Source organism: Balearica regulorum, chromosome 7 (genome assembly GCF_011004875.1).
Source record: "Balearica regulorum gibbericeps isolate bBalReg1 chromosome 7, bBalReg1.pri, whole genome shotgun sequence".
Taxonomy (NCBI): Eukaryota; Metazoa; Chordata; class Aves; order Gruiformes; family Gruidae; genus Balearica; species Balearica regulorum.
The window spans coordinates 27,783,529-27,810,573 of record NC_046190.1 but is presented as its reverse complement, the minus strand read 5'-3'; the positions used below and the strand labels follow the sequence as shown (position 1 = coordinate 27,810,573).

Genomic DNA, 27,045 nt, shown 5'->3' with positions numbered 1-27,045 from the left:
GTGGGGAGAAGTCTCAAACACACAATGAGCAACTGGAGCCAGAGGATGGGACGCCCCAACAGACACTCTGCAAACCGCCAGAGCGAGTATTTGCCAGATACCCACTGCACAACCAAGCCTCTAGGACAGGGCACGAGACCACATCTGCTCTAGTATGTGGAGCACCAATTCCAGCTTGAAATCATACTGAAGCAACACTAAGGGTTAGGAGGAATGAGGTCTAATCCTTGTAAAATAAATTCAGGTAGTTAACCCAAACCAGAAAATATTTATCATCTAGCTTTATGCTTCCTAGAAAGGGTTTTATGTAAAAAGCCAGCTCCCAGCTGCTCTTCATCTAGCATTAGCCTTTGCTAATCCTTTGCACAGACAGCACTGTGGGTAACAGACCCCCATCAGCAGCAGCACAGCTGCCCTCTTGATCACACCCATCACCTCCTCACATCTCAGCTGTCTTTAGTTCCAGTTGAAAACCACATATGGCCTGTTTCTTTGCAATTTCGGTTTCTCTCCCAAGTCATAGGCTGAACCGTTGCTGTTGAACTCCCCTTGCTCATGGGCAATTAGCATCCTCTTTAGGTAAAATACTGTGGGATGCAGTTCATTTTACATTACCCCACCTGGAAGACTCATACAACTAGCAAATTTATTTTTTTTCCCTTTAACATGGAAAGCATTGTACAGAAGACTTTGCTTTTGTTACAGGTTTTCATGTTTGCCTAGGGCTTAATCACAAATGAGACTGCTAATTATTTGTACCTCCCACAGTGCTGACCAGGTTTATCCATGATAAGAACAGTTCAGCCCTTGTTCTGCCACCTGCCAGTGCAAGACTGCTGCCAGAGATTCCCTCCAGTAACTCAGGCTTTGTTTACAGCTGATGAGGAGAAGTAAATATTGGGTTTTGTTTCACTGGAGGCAGCAGCAAGGGACAGAGAATGCGGGGCAGGCTTTGGCCTCCTCTCCACCCATGGCCCAGGCAAGGGTAGAGCACAAGCCACAGGCCTGGCCCAGTGGCGGGAAACAGGTTTCTGAGGACAGGGTGCAGGCATTTGGGAGTTTAAGTAACTTTGGGGGTGACTTAACGCAGTGTGAGGCCCTCGCTTTCTCCAAGGCCAGCTGCTTTCCCCGTCTGGGAAAGTACAGGGGTGCTGGGGCAGCACCGCAGAGGTGTGAGCTCTCGGTTCAGCACCACCACCTCAGCACTGACCACTGCCCTGGCTTATCGCAGGGAGCAAAACTAGAACAGTCTATATTGAAAACAGGCCAAAAGCACATCAGAGGTTGCTGTTACTACTAAACCCAAGGTTTTATTTAATCTTTCTGGACGAAAAACAAGTAGCTTTTATTACCAGGACTCTGGTAGCTCTCCTCACATTCAGTATTAACGTCTCTCCCAGCTCTGCAAAGGCTGTAGTACAGTTATTTTCAGACAAATAACAGCAATGATTTCAACTGCCATGTTGTGCACTGCTCACCTCACACTGGAGCAGCGGGTTTCCACAGCCTCCATCCCAGTGCCCCGGGGCCAAAGCAGGGCCAGGCTCAGCTGGGACCATCACTGAACTGATTCTCTCTCAGCAGTTTCCAAAATAAAGACGGCACTGCAAGAGATTGCAAAACCTCTGCCTTTCCTTTAGCAGGGCTCACAACAGACACTGGCTCCTACCTAGAGCCTGCTGCATATTAAACTGCTTTTATAAAAAAAAAAAAAAATCAGTTAAATTTACAGAATTTTCTCTCCCTTTGAAAAGGGCTAAAAAGTAAAAAAAAAAAGCCACACAAAAAAACCCCAACCACAAAAAAATAGTATAATCCAGAACTAATATCTTGTATAATCTCTGCAAGTGAAACATTTTTGCTGGGTTGGGTCTCTGAGTGGTTTTTTCCACAACAAAAACAAGACTGAAGTCCACTATTTCCTCATTTTGTCTTTGGCAGATCTATTATGAACAAACTAGATCGAAATTATTTTTCATTACATATAAATAGCAGATTGTGAAACCTTAAGTCAAGTGTTGCAGTGGCAACTTCTCAGGTGCTCAAAGTACTATTTGTCACACATAAATGCATGGAAGACACAAACAGCAGCACGTAGGATGGAAGTTTGCTCACAACAGCATAAAAGTGGGATTAACAGGAAACAATTCCTTGATGGCTTAGATTAGACCTAGCCTAGCGGAGTATGACAGAAACCCTGCAGAACAAAGTCGCGGTGGACCACTATGAACCACTCTCTGGGGCAAAAAAAGCCAACAGCTTTGTTGTAAATTTCTGAAGGCAGCAGCTGTCTATTCAGCAGAGAATCTTCAATTATTTAAACATAAATCATGTTTTCATATTCACATGACCTCAGCTGAATTTGACCAGGGGGGTGGGGGGGCAAATTACTGACAAATTAATTTGAGTCAGGCTTCAGCCTAATATCACATAGGCAAAGATGGATGCATTAGAATTTCACTATCAGTTCACAGAACATTATGAGATTAATTAAGAAACTACTGAAATGCTACATGTTCACCAAAAAAGTCTACAAACCCATTCAGCAGAGGGGTTTTGTGGCAGGCAGCCTGATCCCACACGGGATCTCCCATCCGAGATAGCAAATATTACTACAGTGTAATAATAATGAATTTTAGCTTGCTGATAAAGAATGAACTCATTCAGGAAGGAGACCTAGAAATTACTGATGTTATCTGACCCACTGCCTGTTCAAAGATGAAGTATTAAAAATACATATATCACAGTAACTATTTGATGCCATATATGGCATAACAAAAATAAATTCCTCTGCTCTTCCAACAGAATCATTGTTCAAAACCTCTTGTCACGCCAAGAAAGATTTCAACTCTCCGTCAATTTAACAGGACTGGAACAATCTACTACCTCTCCTCTCCGTTCATCTAACACCGTATCATCAAACCAAGCTGGCTGGACATAAGAGGACATTCCCAAAGGAAGCAAGTTACCTCACCTGTGCTTACCTCACAGAAAATCACCAAGTAGTTACACACATTTGGGAAGGGCCTGATACTGCTTGCCCAGAAAGTTGCAGTCATTGAGAGATCTACTGACAGCCTCAGTGTGCCAAAACTGGTCAAGTAACAGAAGATCTGGATGGAACACTATTTTGAAGATCTCTTTAGTATCTAGTGAGAAGTGAAAAACCTGAGATGCTTTCATGCAGGACCAGATGATCTAAGCACAGGAGCGAGCTACTCTAGTGGCACCTGCTAGCAACTACATCAAAGCTAGAGAATCCAAGACTCCTCCCCAGTAACAACTGATCTTCATGCCTTTTCACAGAAGATTTGCCAAGGGCAAAATTTAGGCAATGGCTCAAAGTACCACCACCACAGGAACGCCTTCAGAGGCATCCAGAGGAGTTCCTTTTCCCACACAAGTCCACTAGTACTAAAACAAAACACTTACAAACAGTATTCTGTAATTGACATTAAAATACTTTATTGGTTAGATAGAATGTGCAGTATTAATAGAAATATACTGAAATACAAAGTCCTCCAGAATATCATGTAGAAAAACCACAATCCATCTTATCCTTCTACATCTTATTTATATACATTGCTGAATGTATTCAAGAGCAGGAATAAGGTCATATTTGCATTTTTTTTTCTTATCTTGAATGCACGTCTAGTGTAGTCCAAGGCCTTTTTGTTTCTTCGACAGAAAATTGCACAGCTACCCTACTTCCTTATTTGGCCTGAGATCTGATGAAATTTTACATACTCTTCTCTCCCTTGCTAGATCCTTTCAAGCTTGACTTCTGCCTCTTTTTCTCCCTTTGTCCCAGTATGCGATAGATTTTTTTCTTAGCCTCCTTTTGCCTCTTGAATTTCTGTTCATCCTCCTTCTGCTTAACTTTGAGATATTCTTTAAGCTGTTCCCGATGTTTTACTTTGGCTTTCTTTATCTTGTAATTATTCACTGTACTCAAAGCACTGAGTAGGGCTGATATCTGAAACAGAACATAGAGAATCAATATACACAGTTTGGTTTTGGAGAGCAAGAAACAGTCTAACCTCAGCAGACAGCAATGTAATGAATCAGAGATTCAAGACAAGTTCCTAATTATTTCTGCACCTGTTACTCAATTTCTAAAATGGTTTAATTATTTATCTTGTTAGGAAGTTAATCAAAGGTTTAATTTTTGTGAACTCTGATTTTGGTTAGATACTATTTAAAAGGCTGTGCCTAAATGCTACTATCGAACACTTAAATAGCAGTTGCCTTTGCAAGCGCTCTGTAATTCTCAATTTTTGAAGCAGAGTCCTGTCTTTGTTAATAATGCATAGCAACGACAAGTCAAATACAAGACCACGGCTACCAATTTAAGTCATCCATAATGTGAGAGCACTACACCCAAATAAATAGCTTGTAAGTGCTGTGACAAGGACAAAACTCGTATTTAGGCTTCAAGTGATCTACTAGTTTAAAAAAAATAGACACCGTCCACTCAGCAACAGTTCAATATACGTACCACATGCCAGACAGGAACAAAACAAATTGCAGGTGATAATTTTCTACTAGGAGCATACATGTGTCTAGCACTAGCAGTAGATTCAAGTGCTAAAAGAATAGTTAGAAATGGCCTAAGCAACACATTTACTCTTCGGGAGTCCGTGTTTCAGAATAAGTGCTAATTACCTTCTTTTCATGAGGCTCCCTGATAACAGCTGGTCTCCACTGGTCTTTTGGAGTCTTGCCTTTCTTTTCAAGATTCTTAGGCTTGTTCTTAAAAGGCAGTGCCTTCTGCAGTGCTTTAGGAATGTGGAGCTTATTGAAATGCCTTTTCTCCCTCACAATAGGCTAAAAGAGTGGATATAGAACACACACAAGATTAATGATCTTAAAAAGCTTTTATTTTATTTTCCATCTTTCAGGGGAAAAAACCCAAAACATCACAAACAAACAAAAACAACCCCCAAGCCCACCAAACACTCAAAAAACCTTCTCCGACATCCTTGCACTGAACTGTGAATGATATGTTTACCCCTATTTTACTATGACAGAAGTGTCAGTAAGCTTTTGGAACACTTCTCCCATGCAAATTACTTTATAAACTCTCATTAACCCACTATAATCTGCTTTCCACTGCTTTATTCCAGTGTCATGCCAGGAAAGATTATGCCTTGTGGATAAAAATACGAAGTCACACATGCATATGTATCAACACGTATTTACACTACTCTCGGTCTGCAAAAGTCTGAGGCAGAGTGCAAATTTGACTGTGATCACTAGTTTAACAAAAAAGAAAAGATATATCAAATATACCTTATAGAGAGAATCTTTGTTTTGTTTCAGTTTGATGCCTCGCTCATGCCTCAGCTGGCCTGTTGTCTTCATTCCACTCCAACTATCTTTCTCACCTGCTGGCTTCAGCAAGGATGTTACGGGGTTATAAAATGTTGGGATAGAAACTGGATACCAAGTCCTCACAAAGACAATATCTGAAAGAAAAGGAAATGTTACTTCACTCCACAACACAGTTCATCACATCCACGCTCTAAGCAAAGATTGCCTGAACAAAATAGATAATTAACATCTAGACCAGTGTATTTGGTATATATACTAAACTCCTTCAACATTAGACAAAAGCAATGTAACTGTTTGTACACTTGGATTCTGCAAAACCCCGTAAAGTCATAAACAGTATATATTCCTGAAGAGCAGCCAGCTGAATACCACCCTAGTCATTATTCATATTCAATTACAGAACTAGCGACAGAATTTGTATCTGTATCCGTGCCTCTACTACTGCTGAAAACCGATTTGCTTTTCCTCTGCCTATTTTTATAAAAGGACTAACTTGCTTTTATTTTGCACTGTCCATAACTTCAATGGGTTTAGGAAAACAGAGGTCATATAAACCCAAATAAGCATAAAATCATGTTCTCAACGTCACAGTGATGCTCAGCAAACACAGGAGATCACTTACCCCTATACTCTGCACAATATCCCCAAAAGGTTAGGGAAAAAAAAAGTTAACTAGACTTACAATGCCACTCTTTGGATTTCTCAGAAAAATGTCCTTCTAGCACTCGTACCACTAAATACAATTCATCTTCACGTTTGAGGAGAAAAGCATACCATGTTGTGTAAAACATTTTAAAATACTCAGAGAAATACGTCTCCAAGACAAACGTTTCCATTTGCATACTGTATGACTTCTGATTATAACAAAGAAATCCAACATAAAATGTACTCTTTTTTTAAAATTTCATTCTGCATGTCACCAGATATTTCATGCTCTTTGAATTCACATCTCAATTATCAGATTCCAGAGATTCTGAGACACGGCTTTTCAATCTGTGAAGCAGGATGAAAGTTGTGTGATAACTTAGATGGAAAGCGCAACTTACCACTCATCAGCAACTTGTCTTCAAATGTTGCCCTGAAAGCACCTACTGGGGTCCGGAGGGCCTTTTTGATCTGTCCTCGGATACCACTCACAGTACGAATCGCTGCACCTTCAAATTTAGCCACTTCCAACTGAGAGTTAAACATCCCCTGAAAGTGTAAATTACCCACCATCATTCAAGATGCTAGGTCTCTCTCTGTGACCTATGTAGGCCACAAAAACGTAAGTAATTCCCACAAGCATACCTTATGAATAGGAAGAACATAACATTGTCTTTATACTAAGAGCGCTGATCATACCAAAAATCTACTGAGCCGTAGATTACTACTAAAAGTAATCTGCTTAAGAGTCATATAGCACAGGCAAGGCTTCTTAGCATTAAATATAAACATTTAAAATACTAAACTAGAACATATTTAGGAGAATCTGCCCAGTTCTCTTTTAAAGTCATTTGCTGGAACATAACACACCTTAAAAGCAAGGAAGCTGCCTTAAGTCACTGGTCGTGAGACTCTAATACAACACAGCTCTCCAAGGTTTGTGCTTCTTTCATAAATCACAAGGAAGTCAGGAAAAATTCTGTGCTTAGTGCGAACACTTGAGTGCTTCACTGTTGGCATCAGTGCTTAGTTGCTTACTGCCCCAAATGCAAAATAACCTGAAAGCCCAACTAAGGTCAATGAACATTCACTTCTGCAACACTTCCTGCCCCAAACACTTTTGTAACTGTAATTGTGACGTCTTAAGCACTGCTAGAAGTCATCTTTGATCCCAGAGCTAAAATTCAGTGGGATCAAACTGCCTGAATGGCACCAGGGACAGGTTCACGTTCTCCAGAGGTGTCTGCCATGATGAGAAGCAGGAAGCTAATCAGTGGGTTTGAGGAAGAAGGCGGGGGGGGGGGGTTATAATAAAAATTACATTGAATGTGAGCCAGGAGACTGTTCCAGAATTTTTGTCTGGTTAACTGTAATTCATATTCATTGGCTAATAAGCAGTACCTTCAGAGCCCACACTGAAAAGAGCTCAAAAACCCCCAAGCAGCATTCCTTCCTACCATCAGTACGTGTGGTTTTACAGTATACATACCTACATACCTACCTTAATAAAAGAAGTGTTCTTAAAAATTTTGAATGGAAAACCAGTCAGTTTTAATTTCTTTACAATAGTTATGGATTTATCTAAATCAAGCACAACTCCTGTCGCAGCAATCCGGAAATCAGGCTGAAACAGAGAGATGAAAGACACTGCTGAATGTATATTTACCAAATGGTGAAGAAACCATTTCGCTGAAACAATTTCACTGGTTTTTAGAGTTTGAGTTCAGAATTTATAACCTTTACAAGAATACAGCAGCATGACAAATGCAAACTGACTTTGCACAGACTAGTTGAGGTGCTGCTGACATAACATTCCTACCATTCACTAATGAGATTTTCAGAACTGCCATTCTAATTACCTTGGAAGCAATCTAAGAGTCCTTGTTATCTACCTCACTGTGTTCTCTTTATGAAACAGAATCTTACTCAGACAGAAAGTCTCAAAGGAGAAGTGCTTTGCGCACTCCACTATAAGTGGAGTAAGTCTGTAAGTCACGATATTATGCTAGGGACACATGACGAAAATAACCTTTTGACACATTTAACAAGATGACTGTGCAATAGGACTGAAACAAGTGTATTTTAAGAAGGAGATAATAATCACCACTCTGATGACTGTCGTGCTCATTATAACGTCATGCAGCGCTTTTGTTATATGTTGAACGTAAACATAAATCCACCTTTGGGTAATATATATGCAACGAAGATCATATTTGATAAATACTGCATTAACACTACTTAAATTAATTCAGATATCCACAAACATTCTAACAAGATGCAGAGAAATCACATGGAGGGCAAACTTTTTCAACAGGAACACCAGCTTTTCATCCAGTAAAAAGGTTTTGAAAGTTCTCTGAATACTTAGTATCTGAAAATCAATAGGTATGAATCCTTCCACAGAAAATAAAGCAATATTTGTCATTCTTAGTGTAGCAAATGAAAATTGTTTAAAAAAAAAAAAAAACCAAAAGCCTCCATCCAGTTTCCTATCTCATCACAATACACCTTTGAAAAGCTTGAGTCCACCTACTTTCTCAGTTCCTGCAACACCACTGCTTTACCATATGTAAACCTTCCTCCCCAAATCTATATATTTCATACAAACACTCATGGAAAGAGGTAATCAACATTTTGTGTAACGAACCTACCGTTGTGCCACTGACAGATTGAACTGCCAAAAATCCCGTCCCCTGAGGGGTGATGGGCCCTACAAGAAAATTAAATTTAAAAATTTATGAACCAGCTTTACTACACAAAATCTAGCCTCTATTTAAAGTCAGAAAGTAACACATGCCAAATATTCTCCATGAATAAAATTAAAGTTTAAAGCATTCAACCCATTACTCATATATATATCCCCACAAAAATTAAAGAAAATGTTAAGAAAAGTTACTCCTGTATAGAAGCATTTGCAGGGCTAGACCCATAATATGTACAAGTGTCTCTCTGCACACAGCCAAATCAGATTCTTCTCTGAAATGATACAACCTAGTAGAAAGCTCAGAATTTGATTAAAAGCCAAATAATTCACAAACAACAGGCAATTTCCTGTTTTCCCATACTATTTGGTGTTATTTTATATTCCATGGGGAACACAAGTTTTTAAAGACTTCTCATTCTAAAAACTACTGGATTTATTTCCCGATACATCCTGTAAAGCTTGAGGAGTTTATAATGAGTAAGTGATACAAGATAGTAACTCCAGACCACCCTCACCCCAAAAAGTTGCTCCACAATGCATGTGTTGTGGTGTATACTTCAGAAGCCTATGCCGCCCATTGTGATCTTCAATGTAGAACATGGGGATAGTCTGAAATCGCCTCCACCCTAATGAGAGGATTACAGGATCACGTGTCTTGAGTATCTTCTTATACCATCGGTGCTTCTTCAGGCGCAACTAATTAGAAGAAAGAATGAACAATGCTATTGCAGGATAATAACATCAATTCTGAAATTCAAGCCTTAATTTTCAGGAATGATTGAAAGCAACTTCCATCCACACTAGCATTTTTTATTCAGTAAGCTTTATATCTTTGAACATTCTCATTAACACTAGGTTGGCTGGAAAGATAAAGCTAATCAATATTTCACTCACTTTGGTGTCATGTTTGTATGCATAAGTATTATATTGAAAAAAATAAAATTTTACATATATATATATATATATGTTAGTAACTTTTCTGTAGACCCTTGTCCACAGACCGTGAACTTCAGGGCACAATTTCTGTTTGTAACTTAGCAATCACAATATCAGACTTTGGTCCCAAGACATCTCTCAAGATGAACACTAAGCAACAGTAACTTCTTCCAGTTATCCAATTAAGCCTGTAAAAATCCAGTGTCTGCTACTGTGGAGTTAATTGTGTCAAAAGAAAAATCCCCTATTCAAGAGACATAGACAAAGGTTTCTGTCTGTGTTTACTGTGTTTTTCACAAAAACAGAAAATAAATCATAACTCCAGACATTCTGAAGCACACCTGTACCGATACAAATTGCACTCACAGATTTGGCTACATACCTGTACGTATCCGACATTTCCTTCGCTGTTGCCTAAACCACCCAGGATAATAGGATAATGAGGGTCAAAATTCAGGACAAATTCACATGGGACATTCTCAATCTCTATTCGAACATACATCCCAGGCCGAAAGCCTTCATACTGCACTCTGGTCTCATCATCTTGATCTTCAAATTCTGCTCGGTTAAGCTATGTGAAAAAGAGAAAGTCACCATGTGTTTTACAAAATTCAAGTATTAACAACTTGTTCATGAGGTGTCAGTTCTATTTAAAACATGCTAACATTTATATAAATCTTTCAGGAAAGATCTGATAAGTTTTGTGACTTTTTATTGAGAGCAAGATCTCTGCCACCATGAATCCCTTCCAATTTGAAATCCCAAGTGGGCCTGTTAGTCTACTTGAAAGACAGTACCCAAGAGAAGCAAATGATGAGTGACTTCTGATGTACCTTCCATAATGGTGACTTTGGATTTTAAAGATAAAACTGTCAAAAGTACGGTTTTGATTTAGGAGCCCTTTTAAAGTTAACATCCTGATCTTTAAGGTGTCATTTTATGAGGAGGCCAGGCTCCCATCTTACTCAGCAGCTTAAAAATATTTCTGTGTATCCTCACACTGTATATCATCAAAAGGGTCTTTTAAAGCTCTTCTGTTCCATAGGAATGTAGATATTGTGTAAATATTTAACAAGATATCCTTGTGAACAACACAAGCCTCACCTTCCTGTTCTAGCTCCTGATGTTCAGCTACCTATAAGATGCCATGTTTAAGCAAACTAATTATTTATTTCATTTCTCAAGGTACTGAGATACGGCACAAATCTTCTGGTCTGAGTTTATTTCTCTAGAAGCCTTTCCACATCCCCAGTTTTAGATCCTTGCCCTCCCATCCTGCAGTAGGAGTATTGCTGATACATATTTCTGTAACAGATCTCAAGTGAAACAGCTGTAAATTGTCTCGTATTCTTTTATTGGAAAGTCCTTCTTTATGCTTTAAGTACTCTTAGTAAGTACATCAGCATATCAGAGCTCATATGATCACTTATGACAGAGGCTAATGCAAGAAGGTAATGATTAATTTAGTGACTATTTAGGGCAAGATTGTGTCAGAAGAGAAGACACTGAAGTTCTTAGAAATGCTCTTCCACATCAGCCAAAGAAAGAAGCTGCTTTTAAGCTTACAAGATTTTATCTAAAAAAACAAGGCCTGGAACAAAATCAACAGCTCCAAATCCAGATACAGTTACCCTGAAGACTCCTACCACATCTACAGAGCAATGGTCATCAATGTTTTTTCCCCTCAAAATAACTTGACAGTTTGATGCAAAGACTGCCACACAGAACTTACTTATCCCTTAATAACACTGAAAAAATCACACTAAAAATAGTACCAGGTAAATATTTGACATAAATTAGTATGAGAAAGATTTTCACCTTCCTACACATAAAAAGAACCCTCCCCCCACGCCCCCTCCCCCTCCTGGAGGGGAACCTTCTCTCTCATGTTTTGGGGGTTTTTTTTGAGACCTGTCATGCTAGTTCCACCACTACAGGACAAATGGATAACTGTTAAAAACTTTAAAGTAGATAAAGTTCAGATGACACATCCTAACTTAGTCAGTGATTTAGTATATGGTTAACTACTTAAATCAATTTAAATTAAGCTTTCAGTTGTTTGGCTTGTTTTCCTTTCCAGCTAATGGAATCAAAAAGTTCAACCATAAAAAAAATTGCAAGTACGTATTTCTTTGTGTGCACTCTCTGAAGCAGCTCCAGAATGTCACGTGTGTCTCCAGATAAAAACCTTTGGGCAAAATCTGTGGGTTACTGTTGAAGACATACAGCCAGACAAATTGCCAAGTTAACAGCTTGTACCTGTGCTTGTTTATGCATTTCTTCTTTAAGATCATCAAAGTACGTGGCATCCCCTTCATCATACTCTGCATTAAACATTTCCTTCAGTTTGCGTTTCTTGTCCATGCGCTCCTTTTTCTTTTCCTCCTCCTCCGGTTCTGGTTTGGACATTTTTCCATCTTCCTCGTCATCTTCACTTCCAGACTAAACAACAGTAAGTTATCAAACATGTAAAACAGTTCATTGAAAACAACCTATTCTGATTAACAATTTAATATATATTAAGTAATGTTTTTACATAAAGCAAATTATTAGACACTTTAAAAATATTTCCATTTTAGACAGAAATTAGTAAGTTATTCATACAAGAAGATCTAATTTCAGCAATGACCAAAACATTTCATGACCTAATCATAACCCTTTTCCCTGAGAAAACTTCTTGACTTAACATTTATTTTACTGTCAGGGAACGCATCCCAGAACTGATCTATCTGTTATTCTACAGCTAAAATAAGCAGGCATAATAAAAGAGGGAAAAAAACCCCAAACTGTTGGTAGCATTGAGTAATACGGCGCTGGAAGGCAGCGCTCTAGAGGTCAGAGAGGATAGTTTGTTCACAGACCATTTGAAAACTGCCAAAATTATGCTGTTATGCTCAATTTTATAATGAAATGCAAAGCCATCAAGTTGCTAAGTCCGAAAAAAAAGTGATTTTTCAATCTGTATTGTCACAGACAACTGTAGCTCTGTTCTTGGAAGATATCCAAGTCACAGCATTAAATTGCTTCCACCAGCCTCTTTTCTGCAGATATGAGGAATGACTAGGAAACTGTGTCAGTTTCCACGATTTGCTGTGTTTAAACAGAGCTCTCTAATCTTCTGCATCAGATGAAGTGACATAGTACAAACAGTTATGATCACATTTGGTTTAAAATACTTGTCTCATACCTCCAGATCCTCCAGCTCTTGATTAAGCCTGACATCTACTGCTAAATAAGTGAGATGACTTCTCCTACATAATTAAACAATTCAGTTTGAGACTAAAACCATGCCGTTCTAGATATTTATAGGTCCCAAAGTTCATAACACATATAACCTTTTCTTCCTTGTTGCCACTGATTTCTTTCCTATTGATTCATGAAAATTAAATATATTACATGGGATGCCTATCACTTGATCAGAAACTCATGTGCATGTATGTTGCTGAAGAGCACAGAAATACAGGTCAGACCTCATCTCCTTCAGCAGCAGGCTTTCCTTTGTGCACAACACCGGTTTCAAGGTCTTCAAAATCTCCATACAGTTCTTCTGCAAGAATAAGCACCCAAAATACCTGACCGTTAACCGTTCTGTTGTATTGCAGTTAACTATTCTGTGGTATTGTTCCATACAATTTCTCCTATTTTCAGTATTGTGTATTTCTTGGTACTGCTTTGTAATTAGTTTCAGCCCAAATATTTTTTCTTCCCATCAACAGTTTTATAAGTCTGTTCTGCCCTCTCTCTAGTTTCAGCTGAAAATTCTCAGCTGAACTCCAATGGCTCCTCCTTTTTCCTTTCAGTATCTTTGACTTTAGGATTTCACAAATGTAAATAAAGTTTAGATCATTCCAAAGGACCACACAGCACATTAGTTCGAACTCTAATGGCACAAGACACCAGCAGAGTAATCAAGCTCCTAACTTTAATTTAAAAAATAATATTAATAAAAAATGTAAATAGACAAGTTTTAAGTTAAAAACAAATGCTTACAGAAGCCTGTCAAACCACAATCATTTTGCATACAAGATACAGCCCTATTATTAAAATTTTCTATTTCCTAATTTAAAAACAAACAAAAACAACACCTCCAAAACATCTGAAGATAGATCTCACTTTTCAGCCAAACATGAATGACCCGTTTATCTTCCCATTAAAAAAGAATTAATTCTGCTTATTTCTACCAAGCCTATCCAAAAGAATAAACCATATATAGAGGATGAATAGCTAAACTTGGATACATAAGTCAAAGTTGGCATGGCCAAGTGTTGAACAAGGACTCCATTTCCATATTTAAATTATATATCCTATTTTTCAGAGTATGTTTTCAGAATGTGCTACTTGCATACTGTTTGTACAGAAAATTACAGCAATTGTTTAATTATATTAGCATCTGTATAATACTTTCTGTAATAGTTTGAAAAAATTTGCAAGTCTATCACTAATGCAAAACATTTTACATATGTAAGTACAAAGTCATGTTTTTCTTAAAAATCCTGTATACATGAATCATTTTAGAAGTCTTAAACATACCATCTTCCTCCAACAACTTTGCTGCATCTTTATCATCTTCCCACCTTCCAGTAACAAAGCAGTCTCGAATACTGCTCACAACCTGCAAAATAACAGTGTCAGTGCCTTGTACAGTTACAGCTTGTCATCAACAGAAACGTTTCCCACTCCTCCATCAGAGAGAATCTGATATTCTCATGCACAGCTCCACATCAAGACATCATAATCAAAACTACACAATGCCTCAGCAAAAGCAGGAACGTGAAACCATCTCAACTCTTGCCCAAAGGTCTTAACACCAACAAGGTCTCTACCCTACATCCTATTTTCACTTGTGATTCCTCTGCTTTTTACTTTTTGGTAAATAAATAGCAAACCATGATCCACCAAACAGTCAAGAGAGCTAAGCATTAAATTGACTTATTCTAACTTTCCATTCCTGTAAGAACAGACCTTGGAATCTGTTAGCTAGTAAATACTTCTAACGACAGCAAGGAGCAGAAGATATGACACTGGCCGTAGCTCCCATAGCTCTGTTTCACTGACAACTCAGCAGCACTTTATGAGACACAGTCAGGACACAACCAGTATAGGATATGCAGAAGCAATTATCCAGTGGTATTACCTCTTCTAAATCCCAATCTTGCGGCTTTTCTATCGGAAATTTGGAACAGTCAAGAGCATTAGCCTTCTGTTTGGATGCTTTGTCTGGACGGCTGACATGAAACAAACCTCCAAGTTCATCACCTGCATCCTCACTCTCATGGTCCTCATCCTCGACAGCTAAATGAAACATACAAGCTGTGATTATTTCCCCCACAGTACATGGATTACATTTACTAACAACCTGTCTTCTGCCTTATGTTTCATAATACCTGCAGTAGTTTAAGGAAAAAAGATGCAAACTAAAAATAGCTTTAAATAGAAAAGACTGAAGAAAAAGGTACACTGATCCAGTGTAATAGCTAAATTAATACCCTCAACAAGGACAAAATAAGGTGAGCAGCAATCAGGGAGATACTATACACTGTGATCATAGTGAACTTCAGTTGTATGGTTAGTTGTTCCATACAGAAACATATAATTTATTTCACAAATTTCACATAGTTCAAATTTTTTTGAACAACCTGAAATCTGGTTCTATTTGCATAACTGGAATCACCTGAAAAAATATTGCCCAATATAAGTAAACACAGGATGTTCATTCAATACCATAAGTAGAAACAATACCAAAACAATCCGTGAAGACAAACTACATTGAGCTAGTCTGTAAATCAAGAATACTGGACTTCAGAATCTGTCAGCAAATCTTCCCGCTCCTGCACTGTGGAAGGTTTATAAAAGCCAAATTCTCATCGTGTTCTGCAGAGTTTCTGCATAATGAGGTTTGTACGCTCAGACAGCTACAGGAAAAGTTGTGAATTAAACAGGACAAATTACATAAATAGCAATTTTCTCTTCCTTTTAAGTGAGCTAGCTTTTTTTTCTTGATAAACACCCTTATTAAAGACATGATAATACTAAATCATGTTTAAGAGAATGTTCCACTCTCAGTCACTGTGATACAGAAATTCCTGAAACAGCCAACAAATAACATCCCTTTATGAACATCGATTACCACAACGGATTTGTGTAATATCTACCAGGTAATTATATAAATGATCGAACTTTAAATGTTTGGAAGGAAATAGTTGTACCAGAAAACATGAACAACAATCAAGTAGTCTGGAAAATGACCTCAAAATAAAAACTGTCTTTAGTAGTGAAAGTGAGTATCAGCAATTAAAAAAAGTCAATTAACTCTTCTCAAGCCTCCCACCAAAAGACAGTGCTCAAAGATGCAGACTTGCAAACCTGTTAACAGCTAAAAAGCTACCATATATTAAGACAGTACAAATTTCCAGATTTGTACCTGTTCCATAGATGAGTTTACGAAGATTGGGGGTTGAACGTTGCTGTCTTAGAAAGGCTTCAGCTGCCTTCTGTGTAAGGTCCTCTTTCCACTTAAGTGCACCTGAAAAAGGCAAAAATTTGCATTCTAACTCCAAAAAAGAACAAGAGTTAGGAGCTACACAAGTAATTTCAATAAGGACATGACAGCAACAGGCTTAAGAAGCACAGACACAACCCAGTTTCTTTTTTTCATACTCCATACATACAAAGAAACATAAATTGTGGCTAACATTATATCATTGATTTTTTAGATTATCCTGAGTTGGAAGGGACCCATAAAGATCATCGAGTCCAACTCCTGGCTCCACACAGAACCAGCCAAATCAGAGCACATGACTGAGAGTGTTATCCAGACGCTTCTTGAACTCAGTCAAGCTCGGTGCTGTGACCACTTCCCTGGGGAGCCTGTTCCAGTGCCCGACCACCCTCTCAGTGAAGAACCTCTTCCTGATATCCAAATTTTTCTGATTAGTTCTTATTTTAGGACAAAATTTTAAGAGATTATTAGCAATAATAACAGATTTGATTATTTTCATGATGATACAGGTCATCTTCTCAAACTCACAGAATGGTTCAGGTTGGAAGGGATTTCTGGAGGTTATCTTGTCCAGCCCCACTGCTCAAGCAGGGTCACCTAGAGCAGGTTGCCTGGCACCATGTCCAGACAGCTTTTGAATGTCTCCAAGGATGGAGATTCCACAACTTGTCTGGGCAACCTGTTCTAGTGCTCAGTGAGTAGTTAATACATTTTAGTAACATTTCCCCAAGAATGTTTTATTCTTTCCAAATATATTAGAGCATCATAATTTGGTTTACACACATAGCCATAAAGATTAAAGAGATACGTATGCAGAATCAATGAAGTTTATAAAATGAATCACCTCCATTTTAGAGGAAGGAAACCTGAGACCTGAATACTGCATTGCAAATCAAAGGCTTAACAGCAGGTAATCCCAGGTTTCCTAACTTAAAGCTTGCCACTGAAAAACTAGATATATATTGGAGGGGCAACATTATATAATATTTACTAATTATAATATCATTTAACAATGAACCCAATTAAAAATGGACAGTAACATTTTTAAACTTTTATAGTCTACCTGTTGTATCAGTAGAAAAATCTATTTTTTCTTCATACTCCTCTTCCTCTCTCAGTAGATTCTCCACGTCATCATCATCCTCAGCTTCTAGAGCTTTAAGTTTAGTCTGTCTAATACTATCAGCTTTCTTTGCTTGAGTGTGCTGAAATCCCTTCCTATTTGCATCTTCATCATGTGATCCTTCTTCATCATCGCCCTCATCGAGGGAAGAGTTTTCAGCCTCAGATTCTGATGCCTCTTCTGCTGTGCAGTTTCCTGAATCTGTAGTGAGCACTGCTTTTCTTTTCAGACCGTGATCTAAGACTTGTGATCTCATTTCTGCATCTTCACTATTTATTTCGTACTGCTTGGATTCAGCAACTGTCTTGCTTGCAGCCTCAAATTCACTATCTGAGCTTTCATTTTCGTAAGTCCTTTGCTCATCATCATCCTCCTCCTCATCATCCTCCTCCATCTTGTTCTCTTCCAGGGCAGTTCTTCCTTCTCCTTCAGAACTCATCTCAAGATCATCATCACTGTCTGCAAATGCTGGCAGTTCATTCATAGTTTCCTCTCTAGCCATCTCTGTTTTCAGGCGTTTGGCTCTCCCAAGAGCCACCTCTTCCCCTAGCAGCTCTCTGTCACCTTCTTCCTCAGCATCATCTTCATCATCGCCATCGCTCCCATCCTCAGACATAGCTTCTTCTTCTTCTTCTTCTTGGTCGTCTTCCTCATCACTTACTGCATCGTCATTTTCTTTCTCCTCTTCTTCAAATAATGCCTTCCGACGTACTCTTCCAGTCTTCAAATCAACCTGTCTCTCTTCTTTTGGCATCACAAACCTGTTTTCCCAAAGATCACATTTAGGGTAAAATGATCAAGTACAAGAAAATTTCAGTGAAACAATGAAGCTTCATGTTAATATTTAATTTTTTTTTTTTTTTTTCAAACAGAGCAAGATTGTGGAGAACATTAAAAAGGCAATGGAGTTCTTTAAGTATGGAATACCTCTTAATTCAAGAATACACTCTATGTTATAGCCATAAATAATTCCAAGAAATGTCTTCATTTTCCACGGCATGAAAATAGGTTATACAGTGAATTTTATTGAAGATTATAACTGCCATTCTCCAAAACTCTGAAGAAAAACAGAAATATGTTACTTACGGCTATACCAGCAAGCAATTCCTGGAAGACAAGACTATACTGCTTGCAAATCTTCTCTAATATTAACTATTCCGATCTCAAAATACACACATGGCGTATGAGTAGTCTCAGAAGAGGAAGAATTAGGCAATAAGCCATTCTACTAACTGTGCTCTATTGAGAATTTTTCCTAAATTAGGGCCTGAAATTAGAAATTCATTCATGCTTAAACACTGCTCAGCATTCAAAACTTACTCTTGTCCTACATCTTCTGAACCTAGGGGTCTAGAGTCCATGAAGAGAGAGACCTTGCTTGATGCCATCTTAACATCAATGGCTGAATGCGTGGAGATGAGGCTCTGAACTAGTTCGTTATTTGGTCTCACTTCCTCCTGGAAAGTCAAGATTTTTTTTTATTTTTCAATTAAAATGCATAAACAAATGTCTAATGAACCAGCTAACAGTCATTCATCTGCCTAAAACAGTAGAAATATCCATATGCAAGAAAAAATTCCAAAGCATTTTAAGTAAACATTTTCTCAGAATAACAAGGTCTCCCTTCCCCTCTTCACATTTCAAGAATGCATACAATATTAACCCAAGAAAAATGAAAGAGAGCCTCCTTCACAGTATGCAACCACTGCAGTAAGTATCAGTAAGCACACATTATCATAGACCTAAATGTATTTAACATTTAGCACAATACAGGGGAAAACAGCTGAATTCAATGTTTGTATGTAATGTTTTCCCCCTCTCCCCTTGATCAGTCAAATCCTGTGTTTTTCCACAATCACCCTGCCCTGCAAAACAGGAGCTATAATGTCCCAGTACCAACAGTTTTTATAAATCTGTTATAAGGCCATTTTTGGAAAGTTTATGAAACTAACTTTAGTTAATTATTATTAACTGATCCTTCAAATGTTTTGCACAGTATCCCTCCCCAGGAATCACTAGGGCAGAAAAAGGAATTACTCACTATGGATATATAAGGATTGATTATTTTAAAGCAGCTTATTTTTAAACACTTATTTTGACTCTAAGGATAAAAAACTGCATTTTGCAAGAATTCAAATAACCAGCATTTCCTTACCTCTTCTTTTTGATGAGCATGGCTTCCACCAAGGTCAATATAAACAGCATCTTTATCATACACAATGCCCCCAACTCCTGAAAGAGGGGCATAGACTAGTTTCTCTTTCTCATTTAAAGAACGCTTCTTCTGCTGTTCAGGTAGAGCACAGGGGTCTGGTAGGAAACTCACATCACTCACAGTAAAGTCTCCTACACCTGGGGTGACAAGGGAAGCAATAAGGTTTTCACAAAGTTTTGATTCTGAAATTTGTACAATTCACCACGAAGAGATTACAAAAGAAAAAACAACCCCAAAATAAACATACAAAAAATAATTGCAGCATTCAGGGATTCATAAACAGCAAGCTCTGTATCAAACATCCAGTTCTTCTGCCTTACCACTCAACTTAGAGAAGTACACCTAAGCTCACCAGAATATTGCAAAGCTTTGGGTTTGTTTGCTTTTTTTTAAATGAGAAAACTAGCAACTCACTTTTCTGAGTAGGTATTATTAAAATATTTCTGAATTCAAGCTTTTAAATCATTCACTTAAAATATTAAATTTATTCAATGGATATGAGAAATTTTGCATAAGCCAAATTTACTTGTCACTATTACAGCTGCTATGTTTTGCACCTGAAGAACCTTTTAAAGCAAAATACCTTTGAAAAACTTAAGATACTGCAACAAAATGGCACAATTAAAACTATTAACAAGGATTTAGTCTTACAAAAACATGTATTATGACGAGTAATTTCCAAAAGCATAGCATGTATTTACAAAGATGAAAAATCTATTTTATGACATACAATTTAAAGCTATAAATCATTCCACAATAAAAACAGCAACACCTACGTTGTTGTCCATAGATCAGTACAAAAACAGTTTTAAGAATCTGATATATTACCTGGCATATGAACTTGACTTTTGCTTTTTAGGTGTGCTCCTCTCAAATATCCATAAAGTGATACCTTCCTGTCACATTTGGGATTGATTCGAACATCTTCTGGATTTGTCAACTCTTCCATTCTACCCAAGATTAAAAAAAAAAAAAAAAAAAAAAAAATTTGAATATCCAGCATTTCTAATGGTAACTTTTGAAAAAAGGTTATTTAAGAAAAGAGGATTGTGGCATCACTGCTGCCACTGCATGTTCTGCAGACTCTAATAATCAAAACAGAATGATCATAAGAAAAAAAAATCCATGGAAAAAAAGATCTTTCAAAAATATTTTAAAATCGTATTTCAAAACTTGTATAATGATGTTCAAGAATATATTTCCAGAAGACTTACTGACATTTCACTAGACATGTACTGCTTTCTTAGCACATTTTAATTACTGTTTATACACTTGCTACACACAACCCTCCTTATATCAATTTTGCCATTAGAGTGAAAACAGAGTAACAGCCCTATGACAGCTGAAAGACAATTCCCTGCAGCCACACAATACCTTCCTTTCCCTAATAACGGCGGTGAGCAACACAAAAGGAAAGGGCAGAGGAAAAGACAGGCAGATGAGGGGGAAACTCCTTCCAGAGCCCTTTTCTACACTGCACAAGGCAGGCAACACAAACACACAGCCAAGGAAGAGGATGGGACACAAGTTCTGGCTGCCACCCCAACAACCAAAAATAATTGCAACAGTTATAGCAACTTAAAACAATGGTACTGAAAGACTACAGGGGTTTTTTTCTCATTTTTCCTCTCTGCTTTGTGTATTTTGCAGGACTTCTCATTATGTTTATCTACTTCTCTGACAATTTTTTCTAAAGAATTAGAGCTTTGAAAAAGCCTTGTTCCAGACACCTTGCATTCTTGTGGGAGTTTAGTCATAACTGTAAGCATTCTGCCAATAAAATATGGAAGGTGAGGTACTTTTTCAAGTAGGCACAGCCACCATTGAGATTACTTTCACATTCCAAAGAGACTGTGTATCAAATGCTATACCTGAGGATGGAGCAGAAGGGATGTTCCAGGGAACTCAGAGGACTAATTCACCAGCTGCTGTTAAATCACTGGAATGCTGTTTCTTTTCAATATAATTCAATATAATCATCAACAAGCAGGATGATTTAAATTTTTTTTTCTGTGTTTCAAAAGTATTTACAATATACCAAAGGCCTATCTACATGATCCGATGCAAGTGAAAACCAAACAGCTAAAGTTATTAGCACAAACCTGAGGAGTATGCTTTCATTTCCCCAAAGCCATCTAGATAACACTAAATACCCATTCACAGATAGAGCTGCCTGGCTCTAACAGTAGAGGTTTTTTTTAAACAGCAAGGTGCTATCTATGCTGAGATAGAAAAACAGAGAGAAAAGCACACACCTGTCCACGAGAACATACGGGTGAGATGTTTGCCAAGTAAGAGGTCGGAATTTCATAACTGAGATAAAACGCCCCAAATTGTGAATTTCTTGCTTTTGATATTCTCCGTGAACCATCCCAGAGAGATAAAACAGCTTAGCACCCTAAACACATTACAAAGACATAAAAACATTAAACATCAATTTAATACCTACAGAACTAAAAAGTAATGCAATTCTAATTTGTAAATCATAATTGGAAATTGCAGGTTACAGTTGGTTCCAAAAGATCAAACTAGTTTACTTCAACATGAAAATTGCCCCCTAAATTTTAAGGGAAAACAATTCACATCCAGAAAACCTCGTACAAAGGTTAATTTGTCTCTGAGACCTACAAGCAGATCCTCCTTGCATAGCGCCTGCATAACAGACCTTTTTACTAGTATCACGTTTAGTAGCTCATCACGCTGAGACAGAGAATAATCACGCAAATATTTTAGCAAACAGAAGAAAGATTACATAATCTGATACATCATCAGCATTGTCCATTTATAGTATTATTTGAAACATCGAAGAACATAATAAATACTTAAGTATTGTCCCACTTTTAATTTAGCTTCCATAATGCAAAACATATGAAAAAATGAATGTTGAATATCATACCGGATACACTTCAGTCCAGAATCTGTGCTTTAACTTCTTTTTAGTCTTCTTTAATTGTTTGTTGTTCTTGAAGGTATCCAAGTGGGTAAGAACTCCCATAATTTTGGGAAAGCCATGTACCTGACAAATATTCAGGAATTCAAATGTTTCCATCTCAAATCCAAAGCTGGCATCAATAAGCATTAGAACCTGAAAACACAACATCAGCCTTTCATTACAGCAATACCACGGTGCCCACATGAGCTAATTTCAAAGACCACGCCTTTAAAGTCATAAGCTTCTTGGGAACCAAAATCTTACAAAAAGGTTTGTTCTTTATTTTCATATAACCCAAAGATCAACTTTGGCTGTTTGAGTAAAGAATGGAACTTAGCTGCTTTAGAAGTTAGTAGGGCTTAGGAAATCAAAACTCTTCTTCCAATCAAATCTCCTTTATATAGATTTGATTTGCTGCTTGTTTCTGAAAAAAACTATAGAAGAATAAAGCTGCTCTATGAATGCAATAACATACACTATCATAATAAGGTCTGAAGAGGTGTTTACTTGGTCAATTTAAAATACGCAAAATTGACTATCTTCCAATATTTGCAAGAATATCTGAGAAAACAGAATTTTTATATCTGTGTCTTGGATGCTCTAATGCCCCTAAGGCCACGTCTTTTGGTAAAGTCAGACAAACTTATTTCACACATTGCAATGACCATTATGCATCCCTAAAACGCAGTGACACAGAAAAATAGCACCCAACAGTCACATGAAGATTGAAGCAAAGTCATACTAGGGCCTCAGCAATTAAGAACTTAAAACACATGAGAGCTGATGACAGAGATCTGCATGCGATTAAGTAATCCCAGCCTCCTAACAATAAAACAAATAGATTTTCAGCATCACCATGCGCATGCAGAATCTCAAACATCTGTCACATCTACTAACAGAAAAATTTTGTATTTTTTAATACATCTCCCTTCATCAAGTAGAAAACATGCAAGTAGCACAGTATCGGAATTAGTGCATGCATGTATTTAGATAGTTAATATTTATATAAGGATCCCAAATCATAATCAGCTATGAACAATATACTCCAAATCCACACAAAAAGTAAAATTCTAAATAGACAAATGGAACATGCATTGGGTCCCCAAGATCCGTTGACATAATCCACTGAACCAGAAGTCACAAGTAAACTACAATGGTGACCACACTCCACTAAATCAATCGTATTACTACACAGCGATCTTCAAAGACGGAGACATCAGAATGCATCAGACAAAACCAACCAGTAAACCAATACATGTATACATTAGTTGAAAACTTCTTGACTGAAAAACATTTTCAGATTTTGCATGGTTGACCAAATCCCTTAACAAAAAGTCGCTTTATCACCTTGGCTTGTTACAATATCGTCCATTAAAAGTTTACCACTTGCATTAGTAATGAAGTTCAGTTGCATTTCCCTTCTTCCACATCCCCCCCACCACCACACACGCTTTATTTCCTCCCACCCCTGGAATAAGAAGAGTCCTAAGGGTTGTTCCAGAATATTAGGTCTATTGTTGAGCTTATCCAGTTTTGCTTTCAACAGCAATGGGTACAGAAATCAGACATTAGTGCAGTCCAGTCAAAAGTAGTATTTTCAATAGAAATTACAGTAGAAATCATGTGCCATTGTTAACTTACCAAATCAGCAACTTTAGCCAGGTCAATCATTGTGTTAATGTCACACCCACATTCAATAATAGTTAGCCTGCGTTTTTTACCTGAAAAAAAAACAGAATTAGGAATCAAAAACTCAATCAGAGGGAGCAAACTATTTAGTCCACTGTTTTCTTTTCAGGTCACATTCCTGAAGTTCCTAAAGAGTATCTGGGCCTCAAATTCTTGTCTAGCTTATAGATCATCCAACATGCACCAATGTAGAAGTACCCATTTTCAAATATTTATAATTCTGCTAAATTTTAACTTTTTGGTTTAAAATTACCAGGTTGAGTACATGTTTTCAAAGGAGTTGTTCGGTATTTTTCCAAAAATGATACTAATAGCAAAAAGAGTTTGGAGGTGTTTGGTTTTTTTCCTGTTGGGTTTTGGTTTTTTGGGGTTTTTTTGTTGTTTTTTTTTACTTTGGGAAAAAAACTCTCTACTACTTTTAGTGCCCCAAAGCTAGTACTGTGGATTTCATTTTACCGCATATTTTTGTTCTTTTGATATCATTAGGAAAAGCTACACTATTCTAGCTTTTAAAAAAAGAGTAGATTTACATATCAAAAACATTTATAACATGCATCCAAATGAGAAAAAAGTACCCAAAGTTAACGTGGCTTGACTAACTTGAGTTAGCTACCTGAACTTTAGACAACAGGATTAACAATTTTAAACAATAGACAACAGCTATCATTTTTTTTATCTTCAGGTTATCAACTGCAAAATTCAACTCTTGAGTCACAGCAGATCAATAAGTAAAACCAATTTAACACATGAATTTTCCTTCCCATTTTTTCTTTCCCATATTTGTCAATTACTCCTTGCAAAAAGGAGATTTATTAGTTAAAGTTTATGAAGAGTCTACCTGCATCAGAGTTGTCTGTGTCCAAGCAAGATCTCCCTCACAAAATGATAGCTTGAGCTGCTGTGGACTGTGCTTCCCCTAGAATTTCAATGATTCCTCCAGTAATATTCAGGGAAAAGTATGAAGGGAACAGACTGAGACAAGTGGAAACAGGGACTGAAAACTTAACAAAAAGGTAAAATAACTGACCAGGGGGTGAGGTGGAGAAACATAACTGGAAATGGCTAGCCAAATCAATTCTTGGCTTAAGAAAGAAAGGGCAAAGACGTGATTATAGGACAGGGAACCTGAAAGAATGGGAAACATGTGCAGAGGTTAGGATGAAGCCAGAGAAAAACAATTCAAAAGACAGAACAGAACCCAGTGGAAAAGAAAAATTTGGAAAAAGTTTAGGGAGGTAGAAAAAACTGGAAAAAAGCCAGACAGGAAAAACAAAAACAAAACCCCACCACCACCAGAACTGGGATCCCAGCAGGGTAGAAAACAAGCTTAGAGGGACAAGTCCCCCAGAAACCTAAATCTCACTATTCTTTTACTGTTAATAAGCATGCCTGGTAACACAACCAAATGATTACTTAAAAATGACCAAAAATTAATGAACATGTCCTAGCTCAGAAAGCAAGACAAATAAGGAGTGCAAAACAAGCATTTCCATTTCTTTTATATTTGTTCTCACCTGAAACAATTGTTACAGGACCTCGGATTTCAACCAGTTTTTGCCTTGTGAAGTTCTTAATGAGACATTTTATTAAGGTGCTCTTCCCAACCTTGGGAGGGCCGACTACAACCACCACCACAGGAGGTGGCTCCAAAGGAGTACGGTCAACCACAGGAATGTGATGTTTTTTAGTCTTCAAATCCTGAGTTCTGAGAAGAAATTTGTAATAAATAAATACAGAACTTAAAAACCAGTAACATTTATTCTTTGAAAGTCTTCAGTATTTGCAAAAGCTTGGATACAAAGGTTCACCAAGAGCCCAGATACTAACATGTATGTGGAACTCCAACCAAGTCTAAGGAGCTATACACATTTTTTCCATTAAGACCAACACAGCTGTACCACGTAACACAGATGCAGAAAGCCTCACACTTCTGACACACACATAAACTCTAACATGACCTGGTGAATGATGAAAGCTATGTGAGCACACCAGTGAAAATTACGTTATGTATAATTCTACACAAAGTAGGAAAGGAACCCCAGCCAACACCTATCCATCCAGCCGATCTTGCGTTTTCTATAACCAATTCCCGTTTCTTACCTATGGAAAGTTCTGGCCATCCGCACAGCGGACTGGACCGTAAAGGCTTTGGGGTTTCTCTTCCGCGCATTCTCCTCGTCTCCTATTCCTAGATCATTGAGGTAACGTTTCCTTTTTTTCTCTGCCTTTGGCCCGCTATGCTTTGCACGATGCTTTTTCTTCTCTTTTTCCTCCATCTTACTCTTTCAACAATTGTTCACAATCGAAATGACATAGATTGCCTGCGTGATACTGCGCGCACCTGGCATACGAAGAAAATGGAGTTAGTGCATATCGCATATGCATGCAGGATATCCGTGAGAGAACAGCAGCACTATGTAAACATTACTTAACCATCTCGGAAAAAACCAGCTAATTTACATCCTGCCTGGACGCACACGACAAGCGCCGAAGCCCGCCGAGGTAAAGCAGCACTCCTGGCAGTCCCCAGGCCCTGCGCGCCGGGCACCACGCTCTCGCCCTCACGGCCGCAGGGCTCGGCCCAGGTCCGGCTCCGTGCCCGGCAGGACGCAGGTCCCCGGGCAGGCGGCAGTCCGCTCCCGGCGGTGCGGGCCCCTCACACGCAGCGGCGGTGCGGGCCGGCGCGGGGCGGGGAGAGGGGGGGCGCTGCTTTACTCCGGCCAAAGCCGACTTCCACCGCGGCAGGGAGCTGCCGGGCAGGCCGCGGGCCGGCCCCACGGCCCCTGAGGAGGGGGAGAGGGAGAGCGGCCTCCCGCGGGGCTGCTCCCACCGGCCGCCACCCACCTGTCCCGCCGCGCCGCGCGGCCCGCGTGTCCGCACCGCCCGGCCCGCTGTAGCGACCCCCCGGAAACAGCGGCTGCGCCCAGAGTTCCGGGAGAAGCGGCTGCGGCGGAGCCCTATTGCCGGC

At 38.4% G+C, this 27,045-nt stretch overlaps 1 protein-coding gene across 2 annotated transcripts; it reads right to left on the bottom strand.

The window, feature by feature from the left end:
• Positions 1-3,440: 3,440 nt before the first annotated feature.
• BMS1 (BMS1 ribosome biogenesis factor) lies at positions 3,441-27,045 on the bottom strand. 2 transcript variants are annotated; one of them, XM_075758663.1, is made up of 23 exons: positions 26,922-27,045; positions 26,178-26,418; positions 25,592-25,782; positions 24,030-24,109; positions 22,353-22,541; positions 21,712-21,854; positions 20,285-20,406; positions 19,397-19,593; positions 18,562-18,698; positions 17,182-18,002; positions 16,041-16,142; positions 14,754-14,911; positions 14,150-14,231; positions 13,090-13,166; positions 11,879-12,061; positions 10,002-10,190; positions 9,199-9,379; positions 8,631-8,689; positions 7,481-7,603; positions 6,381-6,528; positions 5,293-5,468; positions 4,666-4,827; positions 3,441-3,976 (listed from the first exon to the last, which is right to left on the bottom strand). In XM_075758663.1, the coding sequence occupies exons 2-23, from the start codon at positions 26,351-26,353 to the stop codon at positions 3,740-3,742; spliced, it is 3,933 nt and encodes a 1,310-aa protein (XP_075614778.1). In that variant the 5' UTR covers positions 26,354-26,418; positions 26,922-27,045; the 3' UTR covers positions 3,441-3,739. The 2 variants fall into 2 exon arrangements, with proteins under 2 accessions (XP_075614778.1, XP_075614779.1); XM_075758664.1 differs by lacking the exon at positions 26,922-27,045 and adding an exon at positions 26,511-26,628.

Bases quoted from the DNA above. Each gene is read 5' to 3' on its own strand.
- BMS1 (XM_075758663.1), bottom strand. From the start codon at position 26,353: ATGGAGGAAAAAGAGAAGAAAAAGCATCGTGCAAAGCATAGCGGGCCA. The intron at 14,232-14,753 runs GTAATACCACTG...GTTATTTTGCAG, and splicing joins AAGATTGGGATTTAGAAGAG to GTTGTGAGCAGTATTCGAGA. The intron at 7,604-8,630 runs GTAGGTTCGTTA...TCTCTGTTTCAG, and splicing joins AATCTGTCAGTGGCACAACG to CCTGATTTCCGGATTGCTGC.